The following is a 15,878-nucleotide window of genomic DNA, read 5'->3' as shown; positions in this document are numbered from 1 at the left end:
TGAGGTTGTTAAGTGATAAATCGATAAACGTGCCCTTTCAGACAGGGTTTGTCTTAATTGTGGATTATTAATTGTGACTTCAAGGGAAATCCTTGTTTTGGAACATTTTTCAATCAGAACATTTTGTTTCATATAAAATGAATTTGGATTTGTTTCTGAGAATCATTAATAATTTACCCATAGTGTACATCCTGTACTTTTGTCTCTGAACATCCTAAGTAGGCTGCTCGGGACGAAGCATACGCAGTTTTCATATAATGAATGAATTACATGTGGTTATATTACCTTATTGTGCTGTGAGAACAGTCTGTGACGTCTTACATGTGGGCGAACCTGTTCACCATATTAATATTATCAAAAAAAAGATTAAATACATACAGTATGTCTCGATTACCTGGAATTTACGGCAACTAGCAAAAGTGTGCTCCATTGTTAAACAGGATGAGTGAATATAGTGAATGAAAATAAATATGTTGCACTTCATAATAGGTTGCCAGCTTTGTCCAGTGCGATTTAGTTATCTGTTCCCCATAATTTGGCATAGAAGGGTTGCAGACATGCAATGCCCTTTCTGGGGACAGGAGAGAAGTGTGAGAATGAGCAAAATCCCATTGGCAACATAAAAGGTAGACAACAGATAGTGCCCCCCTGTCCACCCCACACCCCAAGCTGGACTGTCCCCAGAATGTTTCCTATAGCATGGCCATTCACCTTAGTCTCTTGAAAATGTGGCTGTGATTAGTCACTCCACAGCAGAGAAAGCAAAGGGGTTCGGTGAGCATATACACTGGGTTGTATTTGTATGGCAGTACACAGGCCATCCTATGCTGTGTGCCATACATAGACTGTACTTTTTTTCTCCAGCAGGGGCGCTGTTACTGTGCTGTATATAACGGGGCAGAGTCAGACGGGGGTTTGAATCCTTACTTATGCGACTCAAAGTGAACAGGCAATGCAGACAGTGGCTCCTCCTCTCCGCAGATTGGCTCCCCATTCTACTGTAGCGTCTTCTCCTCTATACTATGTACCAGAGCCTTCCCTCATCATCACAACAGGTAATAACGCACCCCCTAATAGCAATAGCATGCTGTCAACATGGTGAGATGTGGTAGTGACACTACAGGCTGTGGTTCTACAAATCTTTGACTTCCTTTCTGGCATATGTCCTGCTATGCACCGACTTGTAGTTTTTGCTATTGTACCCTTCATGAGTGTGGAGCAAGATGGTTTAATGCCGGCTTTGCTGTATTACAAAAACCTTCCATATCCTGCCTGATAGACAGCACAGTAGAAACAGAGATAGAATCCTTTTTCGGCTTTGGCAACTGAACAAGGATTACATGTTCATGGTTATTTTTGCTCCATAAGGAAAACCTTGAGTGGTTTCTTAACTTAATTGGACAAGCAGAAGTGCCCCATCCCTGCATGTACTGTCTGATCAGTCCATCCAAACTGAACTTGAACCTTAGGCCGGCCACACACGGTTCAAATCTTGGCTGGTTCAGCAGGAACCGGCTGAGATAGCAACTGTTAACAGGGAGTAGAGCTGCACAATTAATCCTTAAAAAGTCACCATCTCGATTCAGCCCCCCTCACTATCTTCATCCGGCATTTCCATGATTTATGTAACAGTGCAGAGCCGTTCTCTCCTCAGCAGCAAAGTTTATCACAACATTGCTCATCGCTGAGAGATAAAGCTAAAGATTGTATCAATTGGTTCTTTTAGATCAAAGGGATGGACTTCTGTCATTGCAATATTTTGTATTTGCGCAGCTGTCTTTCAAGCGCAGTTTTTTGGGGAAAAATACACTTCAATGAATTAAAAAGAAAACTAAACAGTAAAGTTAGCCCAATTTTTCTGTATAATTTGAAAGATGATGATATTACACCAAGAATCGTGATCTTTATTTTAGGGAAAAAAAATTGTGACTCTCATTTTATTCAGAATCGTGCAGCTCTAATGGGCAGGCTGAATATACCAAATTGATCGATCCACTTTGGTACAACCATCTTGCTGTATTCTCCTATGATTATCGCTAGTGGTAGCAACAGCCGCTAGCAATAATCACTGTCTTCTCCGGGGGGGGGGGGGGGGGGGACGCCATTAGTACTGTCTGTGTTGATGGGGTTATCATGCAAATTTCTTTCCTGCAACCAGTGGTTGCAAGTAAGAAATTTGCACCGTGTATGGCCGGCCTGAGACACACTAATATTATAAGATGTTCAGTCCTTCATAATTAGCTCATAGCCAAAAGTATTCACTGTTTTTTTTGTTTTTGCCATGCCACTTTTTTTTTATTTTTACTGACTGTAGCCTGGATGGCACCATAGGTTCTACTTATATATAATAAAAACAAAAATGTTACAACATAGTAAATGTGTGTGGCAATGCTGAAAGGTGGAGTAATCTCAGTGCCTGCATCTAAGTGTTTTACTGACTTGTGAAAGTCAGCACTTTTGCTTACCTGACATTCATTTGAGAGCCAATGGAAGACTTTGATGAAGCCTAACCAACTGGCTCTTAAATGCCACTGTGGTTATGGGGCCAGCCTAGAAAAACAATTTACAAAGTAGTTGTAAAGTTTTAAGGTAAAAAAACCCTTAAGGCTTTCTATGCATTAAGGCAGGGGTGTCAAACTCAATTTCATTGCGGGCCGCATCAGCAGTATGGTTGCCCTCAAAGGGCCGGTTTTATCTGGGGTGCGCTATGTACAGAGTGCAAGGTTCAGGAGTGCATTATGTGCAGAGTTCAGGACTACTCTATGTACAGATTGCAGAGTTCAGGAGGGCGTTATGTGCAGAGTTCAGGAGCGCGTTACGTACAGAGTTCAGGTGGGCATTACGTGCAGAGTTCAGGAGAGAAGTGAGAGCCGGAGGTGGCGGAATGGCATTCCAGCCATGTTCTGGCTGCAAAACTGGGTGTGAGGGCCACATGACAAGGCCTGGAGGGCCGCATTCGGCCCGCGGGCCTTGTGTTTGACATACGTGCATTAAGGTAAAAAACCTTGTGTGCCAGAGGATCCCCCCAGCCTCACCTTATACTTACCTGAGCCTATTCTTGATCCAGGGTTGTGCCCAACAGCAGTGGTTCTCTCAGCTCTCTCCCTTCTCACTGGGCAGATTGATAACAGCAGCAGATATTGGCTCCTGCTGCTGTCAATCAAATTCTGTGATGAGGCGGTGGGGTCAAGCCACACTGTTCCTGTCTGTTCCTGTCTATAGACACTGACCGGGCAGCTCAGGATCTAGCCTGAAAAAGTGCCCCCATAGAAAGCGGTTTTCAATGGGGACACACGCTGGACAGGAGGAGCCAGGAGTGCTGGCAGAAGACCCCAGATCAGGGTTGCACAGAGCAGGTAAGTATAACAAGTTAATTATTTTATTAAGAAAAAACGTGAAAGCTTTAGAATTACTACTTTAGAAAATTTATGATAGTCGCTAAATACAATGTGGGTTTTTTTTTTTATCCAGAATAATTTTTTGAGCTGAGAATGCCACTCCAAACTTTAACATGACAATAAACATTACAAAATAAACGTATAATGTATACATGCTAAAAGTGTATGATAGTTTTCCTTTTAGGTATTATTGTCTCAAAGTTCTGGTATATTTTTTTGGTTTTCAGTGAAGTACATGAAGTTAATTTGTAATTATAGTATTGTTTTATAATACTTTTTTTGAGCCTTGCAGCTCGTTTACTTTGTAATTGGAATTTTTCCAGGTGAAGTGTACCGATCAGGACACTGTGCAATGCCCTGTGTACTTTTGCTAATGAGGTATTTATATCAGATAAATGGTAGACTCACACATTGAAAACTCCAGCTACATTCTCAGCTTTTTCATTACCAGCTCTTCTTCCTCAGTTACATTTGCATTGGAATAGTAGTCACCCTTTTTGTCTACAGTCTTGTAACAGCACACAACCCCCCCCCCCCCCATACTTTACATACATGAGTTAGCACCGACCTGGGCAAATTGTGGCCCCAGGGCCGCATGTGGCCCTTTGCTGTCTCCACCCAACTATCAATGCCTCCACAGACACCATGCCTGACTGAAGAAGTGGACAGGCTCAGAGAATCACACTGACTGATTTCCTTGTGGACAGCTGCAAGAACTGGAAGGAGAGGGTCTGAGGAGCTGATTGGTACAGTGGGGAGGCTAGCGCCTGCACGCAGTGAACTCCAGGAGCCATGAACCTGTTCTTCATTCCAGGTCAAGATCTGCAGAAATCTCCTCAGTACCCATCTTGTGCCTTCTCCTTCCAATCACAGTGCTTTTCAGTGGGAATTTGACAGCTAGTGAGGAGTTGGATATTACCTGCTCACTGCCTGATTTAACCCCATAATGCATAGTGCATATTTTTTTGCGGCCCCATTAAACCACAGTGGGTGAGTTTGACAATTGATGCCACTTGTCAAACTCTGCACCTTGAAGTAAAAATGATGCAGCCCCAAAATAAAGAATTGCAGCTGCAGCATGTAAACAGCCCCCTCTGGCTGTTTTTTTACCGCTTGGGTGGGCAGCTGGACCTATTTCATGAGCAGTTTTACCTATTATTCCTGGTGCCAGGTGTTTGTTTTCTATATGTTTACCTACTTACTGACCTTTCCAGTCTAGTGTTCTTCACCACAGACTGCTGGTTTTATCAAAAGATTTGTTACTATATACTAAACTTTGGTTCGGCACTCCACAACAGTTTTTCGTGTGGCCCCCTTGGGAAAATAATTCCTAATTTCTGAGTTAGTATGTGGGGTAGCGCTGCTTCATGAACATAATCTTCTTGACATACTGTATGAACACCCATGAGATCCGATACCAGTGAGGGAAAAAAAGGTTCCTGCAGCATTTTCTCACGATTGCAATGGAAGTTCAACCATGCAAACTGTATGACTGAATTTACATTGCACAGACATCGCATGTGATCTACACAGCAATGCGTTGGGAATCACACGCGATGTCTGTGTTCACAATAGTGTGAACCCAGGCTAAAACAGAAGGTATCTGGATGCCTCACAGATCCAAGCAATCTAGAATAGTGGGTGGATCCATGCATATAATAATTCCTTATCAGGCCCTGAAGACAACTTTACTTTCAGAACTGCTGCAGTTTGGTACAAATATAGCCTAATGTACATTTATATATATTTATTTATATTTATATGTATAATGTATATTTTCCTAATATAGGAAAACAATGGTTAGAAGCAATGTCAGATCAGTAATGGCGTTTTCGGGTCAGTTGGAAAGTAGCTTTCTTGCATTTATTTTGCTGAAACACCCCTGTGCTCAGCATTTATACTACAAAATGTTAATATTTCCTTAACTATTCAGTTTAGTGTTCCCTGGTAAAAGTTTGGAACATTACAAGCTAATCTACCATCACCTCCCTCTCCATATTCTAGGACATTAAAGTTTGTTACCCTAAATATTTTTTTTTCTATGTGTGTGTTAACATATGTGCGTTTTTTTAAATCAAAATCTCTATCTTTTTATGTACTTCTTCCATCTGAAGTACTTGGTTGATCCTGTCAGACACCTTTCTTTTTTATCAATTCTTTATTTATTCTTTTCAAGTACTTACAGGAGCAATCAATCCAGTTAGCAGACTATAATAATACACAGCATAGCCATGGAATATTGCATATAATCTGAAGTCAGAAAAAGGCCCGATAACACAAAAGAGCTTAACAGTAAAAATTGGTATCAGTCAAACTCAGGATTAATATATACGGGAACAGTCACATCTGAGAACATGACATTCAGAGGCTCCAAAACGAATTGGTTAAGATGCTTCCCACATTGTCATAAAACACTGGAATAAATGCAGAGGAAAAGGAATACAAGGAAGAGACAGAGAAGGAGGTAGAAAAATACAGGGTGAGGGGGATGGGAAGAGGGGAAATGCGTATGTTGCAAGTTGGAAATGTGCGCGATGAGAGTCCACCTTTCTTCCCTGTTCTAAACTGACCACATAAAGGACATAAGCTGATCTGCTCTTAAGTGGTCAGTTGTTATCCTTTGTCTGTCCATCCAGAGGTACAGGACACTGTGCATAAACACACCATGACTGTATTGGGTAGTTTGTTCAATCATCATGCCCCCTGACCAACCACAGCCTGGCACACACTCCCTCCCAATCACAGCTTGCCTCTTGAACACGCCCCTGCACAAGCACAGCCTACATCCTGCCTCAGACTGAACAGTCTATGGAATACAGACACATGCTGTGACTATGCAGTGTCCTGTAACCCCGCCCCCAGGAAGAAGAGATGTATAGTCACATGACTGAACTTTGTAAACAAGGTAAGAAAGATCATTTCTAAAGCAAAGCAGAGGCAGTTATGGTGCCAATTATAACTGCATTAGAAAGTTTCTATCATAATAACTTCAGAAATAACATACGTTTTGTACTTTGGGAGCTGAGCCGTCATGCTTCCATTGTTTTAACTCTAGGAATACAGCAATGCCTATTTTCTAGTTACAAAATCATTGTAGAAATGTTTCTGTATTGTAGAAATGTTTCAAGCACTACACGATTGTCCCTTCCAATGAGATTTCAGGTATCGGGCAACCTTTGTCCTTGCCAGATGTCTTTCAGAATGCAATCATCTATTGTCTTTGAAATGTCCAGTCTGACTGACCATCAAACATCCATCTTGTCACTACTGTTTTGTCCATGTATTCTTGAGCGACGACCTTCAATGATTGTACTCCTGGTTTTACTTCTGTCTCCAATTTCTTTATTTCTAAAGTACTGCATTACCTCCTCATAAATATACTTTGGTTCAGTCCCCTGTATAGTATGTACAGTACATTTTTAATGCTGCATTATTCTTTCTCTATCATCGGAAAATGGTTACATATTAGTAGCAAGAGGTGTCAGTTTAGCCACTTGCTGACCATCCTGAAGCAGTTTTACTGGTACAGGGCGGCAGCGCTATGCAGGATCACGTATAAGGAAGGCATTGATACTGTGTTCCTGCAAAGGAAGGGCACTGATCCATGTCTTCCACTAGTAAAAGCACCTCCCCCCACTACAGTAAAACACAAGCTAGGCACACAGTTGAAGGGGAGTTCTGGCCTCAGAAACGTTTTTTTGATAAAAAAATACCCCTGGGACAGTCAGGGCTAGTGCATTTTAGAATGGATAGCCTCTGAACTGTCCCAGGTTGCACTTACATTTTAGAAGAAATACTTACCTTGAAAATTTCTTGTCCAGCGCTGCCATCTCAGGTGTGGGCAGCTGAAGCCAGGGCGTCCTCTTCGGTGTCCTCTTCGGTCCCAGAATTCCCTGCACCGGCCCCGCTTGTCTCTTCCGGTGCAGGCGCATCATCCCTGCATAGCTTCTGGGCATGCCCATAAGCTGTTTAGCAGGGAATGACGCGCATGCACCAGAAGTGACGAGTGGGGCCGGTGCAGGCGCATTGACTCCTGGGATCGATGATGTTCAGCTCCCAGGAGTCAATGCAAGCAGGAAGATATGGCGTGGGCCGTGGCTGCAGAGGGAGGAAGTGGAAGGAAGGTGAGTATATCATCTTCTATAACAAGGTAAGTAAATGAAAAAATAAATTGGGATTATCCAATTCTTTTATAGGTGATTTTCAGCAAGTGGATGGGCCAAAGTTGTTTTTGAGGCCGGAACTCCGCTTTAACTCTTTGATCACCTCTGATGTTAACCCCTTCCTAGCCAGTGTCATTAGTACAATGACAGTGCATATTTTTAGCACTGATCACTATATTAGTGTCACTGGTTCCCAAAAAAGGTATTCATAATGTTGTTTTATATCTATATAAATTATAGATATCATTCTATAGAAATGTTTGGGTTTTAATTTCTATTTTAAACTGAATGGGTTGTTTTACAAGGTGATTGTTTACAAGCACTTTAAAACAGAGTTCCGGCCTCGAGGGTCAATTTTATCTAAAAATACCCCCGGGACAGTCAGGGCTAGAACATTCCATAATGGATAGCCTCTGAACTGTCCCGGGTCGCACTTATCTGTAAGAAGAAATACTTACCTTGAAAAGTTCTTCTCCAGTGCTGCCATCTCAGGTGTGGGCAGATGAAGCCGCAGCGTCCCCTCTTCGTGTCCTCTTCCGTGACGTCGGAGTCCCACAATACACCCCCGGGGCCGGTGCAGGCGCATTGGCTCCTGGGAGCGATGATGTTCAGCTCCCAGGAGTCATCGCAAACCGGAAGTGACAGCGCGGGCCGTGGCCGCAGAGGGAGGAAGTGGAAGGAAGGTGAGTATATTTTCTTCTATAATAAGGTAAGTGACCAAAAAAAAAAAACAAATCTGCAGTATCCATTTCTTTTTCAGGTTGCACTCAGCAAGCGGATGGCCCAAAATCGATTTTGAGGCCGGAACTCTGCTTTAAGTCGGCACAGCATAGTGTCTTGTGATAAGCACAAACAGTGTTAATGTTTGCTTCATACCTGAAATTTTGGGTTTTCGGCAATGCAGCGTGGGATCATTAGGTCATTTGGGTGGTCAGGCTATGTTATAGTGAAGTATGGTATTTGCAAAATCTCCACAGAATTATGTTGATTTGTATGGTGATAACATTTAAGACTTTTTATTCAAACAGCGGTGTCACTATAGTCAGCCAGAAAAAAACTTTTTTAGACCAGTAAATTTCTTCTTTAATGTACAGTATGTTGATATGTTAGTATTTTAACAAAGTAAAGTACATATATATTTATCCTGTGTAAAATTGATTTTATTGTTGCAAGTCTAGATACAGGCTGGACTTCTACTCATGGGACTGCCTTTGTAGTCAGTAATTCATTAACAACTCTATAGGCTGTGGTTGAGATGGAGTTAAACCATTGTGTGTTTGGCTTCTCCAGTGACAAGGGGTGGGGTGCGTTGGTGACTTCCCTCTTATACAGCACGTGATTTATACCTTGATCCATCATGCTGCTTGGCAGCCAGGACATCAAGACCCCAGGGACAAAAGACCAGGGGGATGGAGGGGAGGCTGGGCCCACTGACATAGACAAAATGGGCTCAGCTGCAGTCCATCACACTGCTTTATCTCCACTCAGTGACCTTGAGCTTACAGATCTTATCACGTGTAGAAAGCTGGCTCCAGCACATGAGTTACATAGTTTCCATGTCATGGCATTTCACTTTGGCTCTCTAGGTTTTCCTAGACAAGTTATTGCAAGTCTTACTGGCATTTCCAACCTGGAGACGCAGGCAGACTTAGGAAAGGCTCTTGTAACTTAGTTTTGGCCCACCATAACACTTGGAAAAGATTATTGTTTTTTATTCGGCAGTGAGGAAAATTATGCAGATTTTCCATATCCGATTTGAAGATTAATTCAGGGGCCCAGAAAACTATCTGCCAAAACATCAGTGGAATATGTTGTGCTTTAGACAAGCTAAATACAAGCTAATTTTTTAGAAGATTCAACAAATATTCTTTACCAAAATCATCTGAAAGAACCACTATTGAAAAAAATATTGCGTTTGATAACCCTGTTGGAGTTTAATACATAGAATCATAGTATTTAGTATATGAATTCCATTTTTTTTTATAAATGGCTTTATTTCTATTTTTCCCCAGTATAGACTGACCATTACAGGAGTTGGAAAAAAATATAACACAGCCACAGGTCCATCCCCTGGTTACCTATTATTGACCTCTAAAGTTGATGTAAACCCTAACTAAATTACATTTATTTTACTAAACACCTTGTATCGTAAACAATTGCCTTTTGTAATTTTCACCTTTTTTTCATCCTTTACTGCATCTCAAGCAGCCACTTCATACCTACAGTATATGCATATACTGTACATTGTTGATGGCTGTATGGCAGTTCTTAGGGCAGGTTTCCTGATAGTGACAACAGTATATCATGCCTGCATAATGTGTTTTGAAATGGGCAGTAGTGACAGGGGTGAAAACACAGAAGCATGAACTGAGCATTATGACGACACATTATTTATGTGAAATGCGTGGTTGGAGTATAGCAGAGCAATGCGTACCTCACTTCCTGTCCCTGGTTAACGTTACATCTAATGATTGGAGCGCACGCCAACTTGACTGCACGGAGCGGCGTGACACACATCTGACACAGATTGCTGGATAGACTTAGTGCTGATCCAAGGGCACTTTTAAATGTGGGTTTGTATTTTATATATGAATGTACAATTTTATATTGAATAAATGTGTTGCGCAATGATAGTCCTTTTTGATTGCATGACTGAATGAGAGGGGGAATCACCCAATTAGCTGCAGGATTCCTGGTAGATTAAAGAGAAAGGAAGACTTTTAATCGTAACGCTTTATACTTGTTGGTATCTGGTAAGAAATGTGGAAGGTGGAGGATAATGCACTTTATTTGTGGTGATTAAGTATGCTGAACACGGTACAGTGTAGTGGTGTATGGACAAACATAAGGAACATCGATGGACATTCTTTATCATTTTCTAATACTATCATTTTTTGACAATATTCAGATATATGATATAGGGAATATTAGTGTGATTACAGTATTTGATTGATAATATCGGGGTTTAGAGTAAGATAGTGTGACTGTTTTTCACTTATAACACATGAACAGAGCATTGTGACACTATAACAGGAAGTGCCAGAACGAGGATCACCAGGTTTTCTTCTAACCACTTGCGAACCACCCCATGCACATATACGGCGACAGGGCGGCCGTTCTGCCCCGGATCATGTACATATACGTGATCCGGCATTTCCAGGTAGGGGGCACACGTGCCTAAAAACTTGTCTGTGCAATGATTCGGCACAGCACAAGCCAATCAGCAAGTCCTGGCAGATAAATTATGGCTGGGACCTGCTGATCAGCTTAAAGCAGAGTTCCGGCCTCAAAATCGACATAATCGATTTTGGGCCATCCGCTTGCTCTAGGTCAACCTGAAAACAAATGGATAGTTATGATTTTTTTTTTTTGTTTACTTACCTTGTTATTGAAGAAAATATACTCACCTTTCTTCTACTTCCTCCCTCTGTGGCCGCGGCCCGCGCCGTCACTTCCTCCTTGCATTGATTCCTGGGAGCTGAACGTCATCGCTCCCAGAAATCAATGCGCCTGCACCGGCCCCGCTCTTCAGTTCTGGTGCGGGCGCCTCATTCCCAGCTAAACCGCTTCTGGACAGGGGTGACGCGCCCACACCGGAAGTGACAAGCGGGGCCGTTGCAGGCGCATTCTGGGAGAAGAGGACACGGAAGAGGACGCAGAAGAGGACGCGCTGGCTTCAGCTGCCCACATCCGAGATGGCAGCACTGGAGAAGAAATTTCCAAGGTAAGTATTTTTTCTAAAAGGTAAGTGCGACCCGGGACAGTACAGAGGCTATCCATTGTGGAATGTACTAGCCCTGACTGTCCGGGGGTATTTTTAGCTAAATTTCACTCCCGAGGCCGGAACTCTGCTTTAAAGATTCACAATGCAGAGCCCTGTGCTTACTAACAACACCAGGCTCTGTATACAGAGCAAAGATGTGGCTGTTTTTTTCTCCCTGCAAAGCAAGGAGGAAAATCAGCCACATCTTCTAGTAAAAGCAGCACATACTGCACACATTACACTTGTTAGGCACACAGTTAAACCTTTTCATTGCCCCTAGATGTTAACCCCTTTCCAGCCAGTATCATTAGTACACTGACAGTGTAGAGTATTAATACTGAACACTGTATTAGTGTCACTAATGGTATCAGTGTGTGTTATTCAATTTCCACCCAGTGTCAGATTGCCCGCCACACTATTACAGTCCCGCTATAAGTCACTGATCACTGCCATTACTAGTATAAAAATAATTTAAAATTCCAGTATACGTACCATTGTTTCTAGATGCTATAACTTTCACACAAACCAATCAATATATACTTATTGGAATTTTTTTTTTCTTTTTACCGAAGACATGTAGCAGAATACATTTTGACCAAAATTTATGAAGAAACTTGATTTTAAAAAAAAAAATAAAAAATTTGGATATGTTTTATTGCAGAAAGTAAAAACTTTTTTTTTTCAAAAATGTCTGCCTTTTTTTCGTTTATATATAACTAAATTAAAATCCCAGAATGATAAAAATGAAACTTACGTACAGTGTTGCATGACTGCGCAATTACCAGTTAAAGTAGCTCCGTGCCGAATAGCAATAAAATGCAATAAAAGGGGTAAAACCTTGTGGAGCTTAAGTGGTTATTGAAAGCTGCAGATTTAAAATATTAAAAATGACAGTAACATGAAGCTTATATGGGATTTTAGTGAATTGACATACACTTTTAGCAAAGGGAATGACTGCATTAGATTTATCCATATTTAGGCCCCATGCACACGGGGCGTTCAAAAAAACGTACGTCCAAGCTAGTTATAACGCCGGGAAAAACCGGCGTTAAAAACGCGCGTTAAACAGCGTTTCTCAAATTATGTTAATGAGCGTTAAGCCGCGTTAAGCCGCGTCAGCGCTAAATAGCGTTTTTTTAAAAAATCAGTCCTCCTCCATTTTCCACACCCAAAATAACCACAATGCAATGTGTGGAAGCCATTTTGGTAGGAGAGAGAGAGAGGAGAGAGCATTTTCAGATCAGCTGAGAATGTTTCTTGTATTTTCGGAGTATTTTTTGCATTTCTGAGTCATGGATCCTGTTATGCAGAAGGTTGATGAGGCGATCCTGCTCATCATCTTGAGAAGGATGCGTAGAAGGAGACAGTTGGAGGAGGAGAATGAGAGGAGCATACGGCGAAGGTTCTGGGTGCATCCTGTCATGTTGCAGCGTCTGTCCGTGGGGTACTTTACCACCATGTACACCCAACTCCGCATGTATCCGGACAAGTGGTACAACTTCTCACGTATGTCCGTTCCGCTTTTCGATGACCTGCTGGAGAAGCTCAGGCCAAGGCTATCCAGGATGGACACGAACATGCGAAGCAGTGTGTCACCGGAGGAAAGGCTGCTTGTGACACTTCGGTAAGTGAAATCATTTGTGGGTGTTTTGTATAGGGTTAGTACTTGGGTTAAGAGGGTTAGGTGGTGAGGTCCTAGTTAAAACATTTTCAATGTATTTTTGAAAGATAGATGTAATATGTAATCATTTTTTATTTTTATTTTAGGTTTCTTGCTACTGGCCAAAGCTTTGTCTCCTTACACCACTATTTTCTGCTCGGTGTCTCCACGGTGGCCAAAATTGTTAAGGAGACATGTGCGGCAATATGGGAGCAGTTGAAGGAGGTGGTCATGCCGGAGCCGACTGAAGAGATGTGGGAAGCAGTTGTCGACGAATTTTGGGAGAAAACCCAGTTCCCCAACTGTATCGGTGCCCTTGATGGAAAACACATCAGGGTGAAGAAGCCCCCCCATTCCGGCTCTGCATACTTTAACTACAAGAAATATTTTTCTGTGGTACTCCTGGCATTGTCTGATGCCCATCTTCAATTCCTTGCTGTTGATGTAGGAGCATATGGCAGCCAGGGTGATGCCCGCATCTTTCGAGAATCGGCCTTTGGACGTCGGCTACACGAAGGACGACTCAACATACCAACAAGCAGGCCGCTACCGTGTACTGAGGAACCAAGCTTGCCATTGGTCATGGTGGCCGACGAAGCATTTGGACTGGCAGAAAATCTGATGAGGCCATACAGTGGCTATGGACTGAGTCACACCAAACGTATATTCAATTATCGGCTGAGCCGAGCTCGTCGTGTTGTGGAGTGTGCGTTTGGTGTGTGCTCAGCAAAATGGAGGGTTTTGCTGTCATGTATGCAACTGGATGTTGACAATGCCACCAAGGTTGTCCTGGCCTGCTGTGTTTTGCACAATTTCCTAAGGAGAAGCGACAGGAGCAGCGTTGAACCAGAGCCACGTAACCCCATGCACCGCGTGCAGTTTATGGACTTACGAACAACAGCACGAGTCATGACCATCAGAGATAAGTTTGCGGATTTCTTTGTCTCGCCTGATGGGGAAGTGGCATGGCAGGATAATTTTGTCTAAAATCATTCATCTTGTAAACTTTGTGATATCTTCACATACAGCTTTTATTAAACATGTATGTCAGTTCTTTTGATGTCTATCATTCTTCCATTGTTCTAGTTCAATGTTGCATGTGGCAAGTGTGTGCCAGCCCAATGGCCTGTGCATACACTTGCCACATGCAGAAGAAGGAGGGGGGTTTCCTTCTGCATGTGGCAAGTGTGTGCCAGCCCTGGCCTGTGCATACACTTGCCACATGCAGAAGAAGGAGGGGGGTTTCCTTCTGCATGTGGCAAGTGTGTGCCAGCCCTGGCCTGTGCATACACTTGCCACATGCAGAAGAAGGAGGGGGGTTTCCTTCTGCATGTGGCAAGTGTGTGCCAGCCCTGGCCTGTGCATACACTTGCCACATGCAGAAGAAGGAGGGGGGTTTCCTTCTGCATGTGGCAAGTGTGTGCCAGCCCTGGCCTGTGCATACACTTGCCACATGCAGAAGAAGGAGGGGGGTTTCCTTCTGCATGTGGCAAGTGTGTGCCAGCCCAATGGCTTGTGCATACACTTGCCACATGCAGAAGAAGGAGGGGGGTTTCCTTCTGCATGTGGCAAGTGTGTGCCAGCCCAATGGCTTGTGCATACACTTGCCACATGCAGAAGAAGGAGGGGGGTTTCCTTCTGCATGTGGCAAGTGTGTGCCAGCCCTGGCCTGTGCATACACTTGCCACATGCAGAAGAAGGAGGGGGGTTTCCTTCTGCATGTGGCAAGTGTGTGCCAGCCCAATGGCCTGTGCATACACTTGCCACATGCAGAAGAAGGAGGGGGGTTTCCTTCTGCATGTGGCAAGTGTGTGCCAGCCCAATGGCCTGTGCAGATGTACTTCTATTTCAACATACAACTTTAAAAAAAAATGAGGCAAAATATCATTTCAAAAAAAGGTTTTTATTCAAATAAACACAAAAAAAAAGAAAAAAATCACAAATGCTGGTAGGTGTATCCTGACTGATCGTCCTGGCTTGACCGCGGTGACTTTGAACGTGGATAGCTGATGTCAGGATGCGAGTGGGTGGCTTGGACATGTCGTTCCTGCGCAACCTCATGGTGGTAAGGGGGTCCAGGTAAGTTTGGGGGAGGGAACTGGGTAGGTGGTTGGGAGAAATCAATGGAGGAGTGGGGTGGGAAATAGGAGGGCGTGGACAAGACAGGTGTTGGGTGGCGTTGCGGAGGGGACAAGGTAGGTAGGTGGCGTTGCGGAAGGGGGCGGTATTGAAAGTGGGGTGTTAGCGTTGCTGAGGTCACAGAGGGCATTGGGGGATCAAGAAAAGTGTTGAATGGATCGTTTGATGGTGGCGGGCCACCACTTAGTTTTGCATGCCTATATTGTGTCATGATGGCGAGCACACGATCCATACAAAGCTTTTCTTCAGGTCCCCCAATGTCCTCCAGGATGTAGTATGCAGCACGGCAGAAGGCGGCGCGTGAGTTGCCAGGATCGAGGAACACATCCCCACTGCGCCTCTCCTGCCGCACTTCCTGCAGCAACGCTAACACCCCGTCCTCGTTTTGAGGGACAATACCGCCACCCCTCTGACGCTGATTGCGGCCACGGCCACGCACAGCGCCACGGCCACGCACACATACCTCGTTGCCACGAACGGGTACCTCGCCACGGCCACGCCCCACACCACTATCGGGAATTTCTTCCACAACACATTCCTGGTCCCTGGATTCCTGTTAAGAAAGAAAAAGGTTCAGTTTGTCACATACATACAATGAAGAAAAGAATGGCAGACAGACTAGACAGACACTAACCTGTATTGTGGATTCATCGCAGACATGAGATCCACTGGATTGGATCGTCATGTCACTGTTTTCAGTGGCAGCACTGGGGGGTCTGTCCTCTGGTTCTTCAACCACCTCCTGACTAGCATCC

The 15,878-nt window shown here is 43.6% G+C and overlaps 2 protein-coding genes across 2 annotated transcripts in view; both read left to right on the top strand.

The window, feature by feature from the left end:
* The window catches only part of PIGL (phosphatidylinositol glycan anchor biosynthesis class L), a 275,149-nt gene that overhangs the window by 166,151 nt on the left and 93,120 nt on the right, over positions 1-15,878 (top strand). The window lies entirely within an intron of this gene.
* On the top strand, positions 12,617-13,971 carry LOC309547454 (uncharacterized protein; the record flags this gene model as incomplete). The annotated part of the gene is made up of 2 exons (XM_082247316.1): positions 12,617-12,948; positions 13,092-13,971. 2 exons carry the CDS (start codon positions 12,617-12,619, stop codon positions 13,969-13,971), a joined length of 1,212 nt encoding a protein of 403 aa, XP_082103442.1.

The sequence above is a fragment of the Pelophylax lessonae genome (genome assembly GCF_965119305.1).
Source record: "Pelophylax lessonae genome assembly, chromosome: 2".
In the NCBI taxonomy this organism is placed as follows: Eukaryota; Metazoa; Chordata; class Amphibia; order Anura; family Ranidae; genus Pelophylax; species Pelophylax lessonae.
Note: the sequence above shows the minus strand (reverse complement) of the source record. Positions and strands in the feature narration are given on the sequence as shown.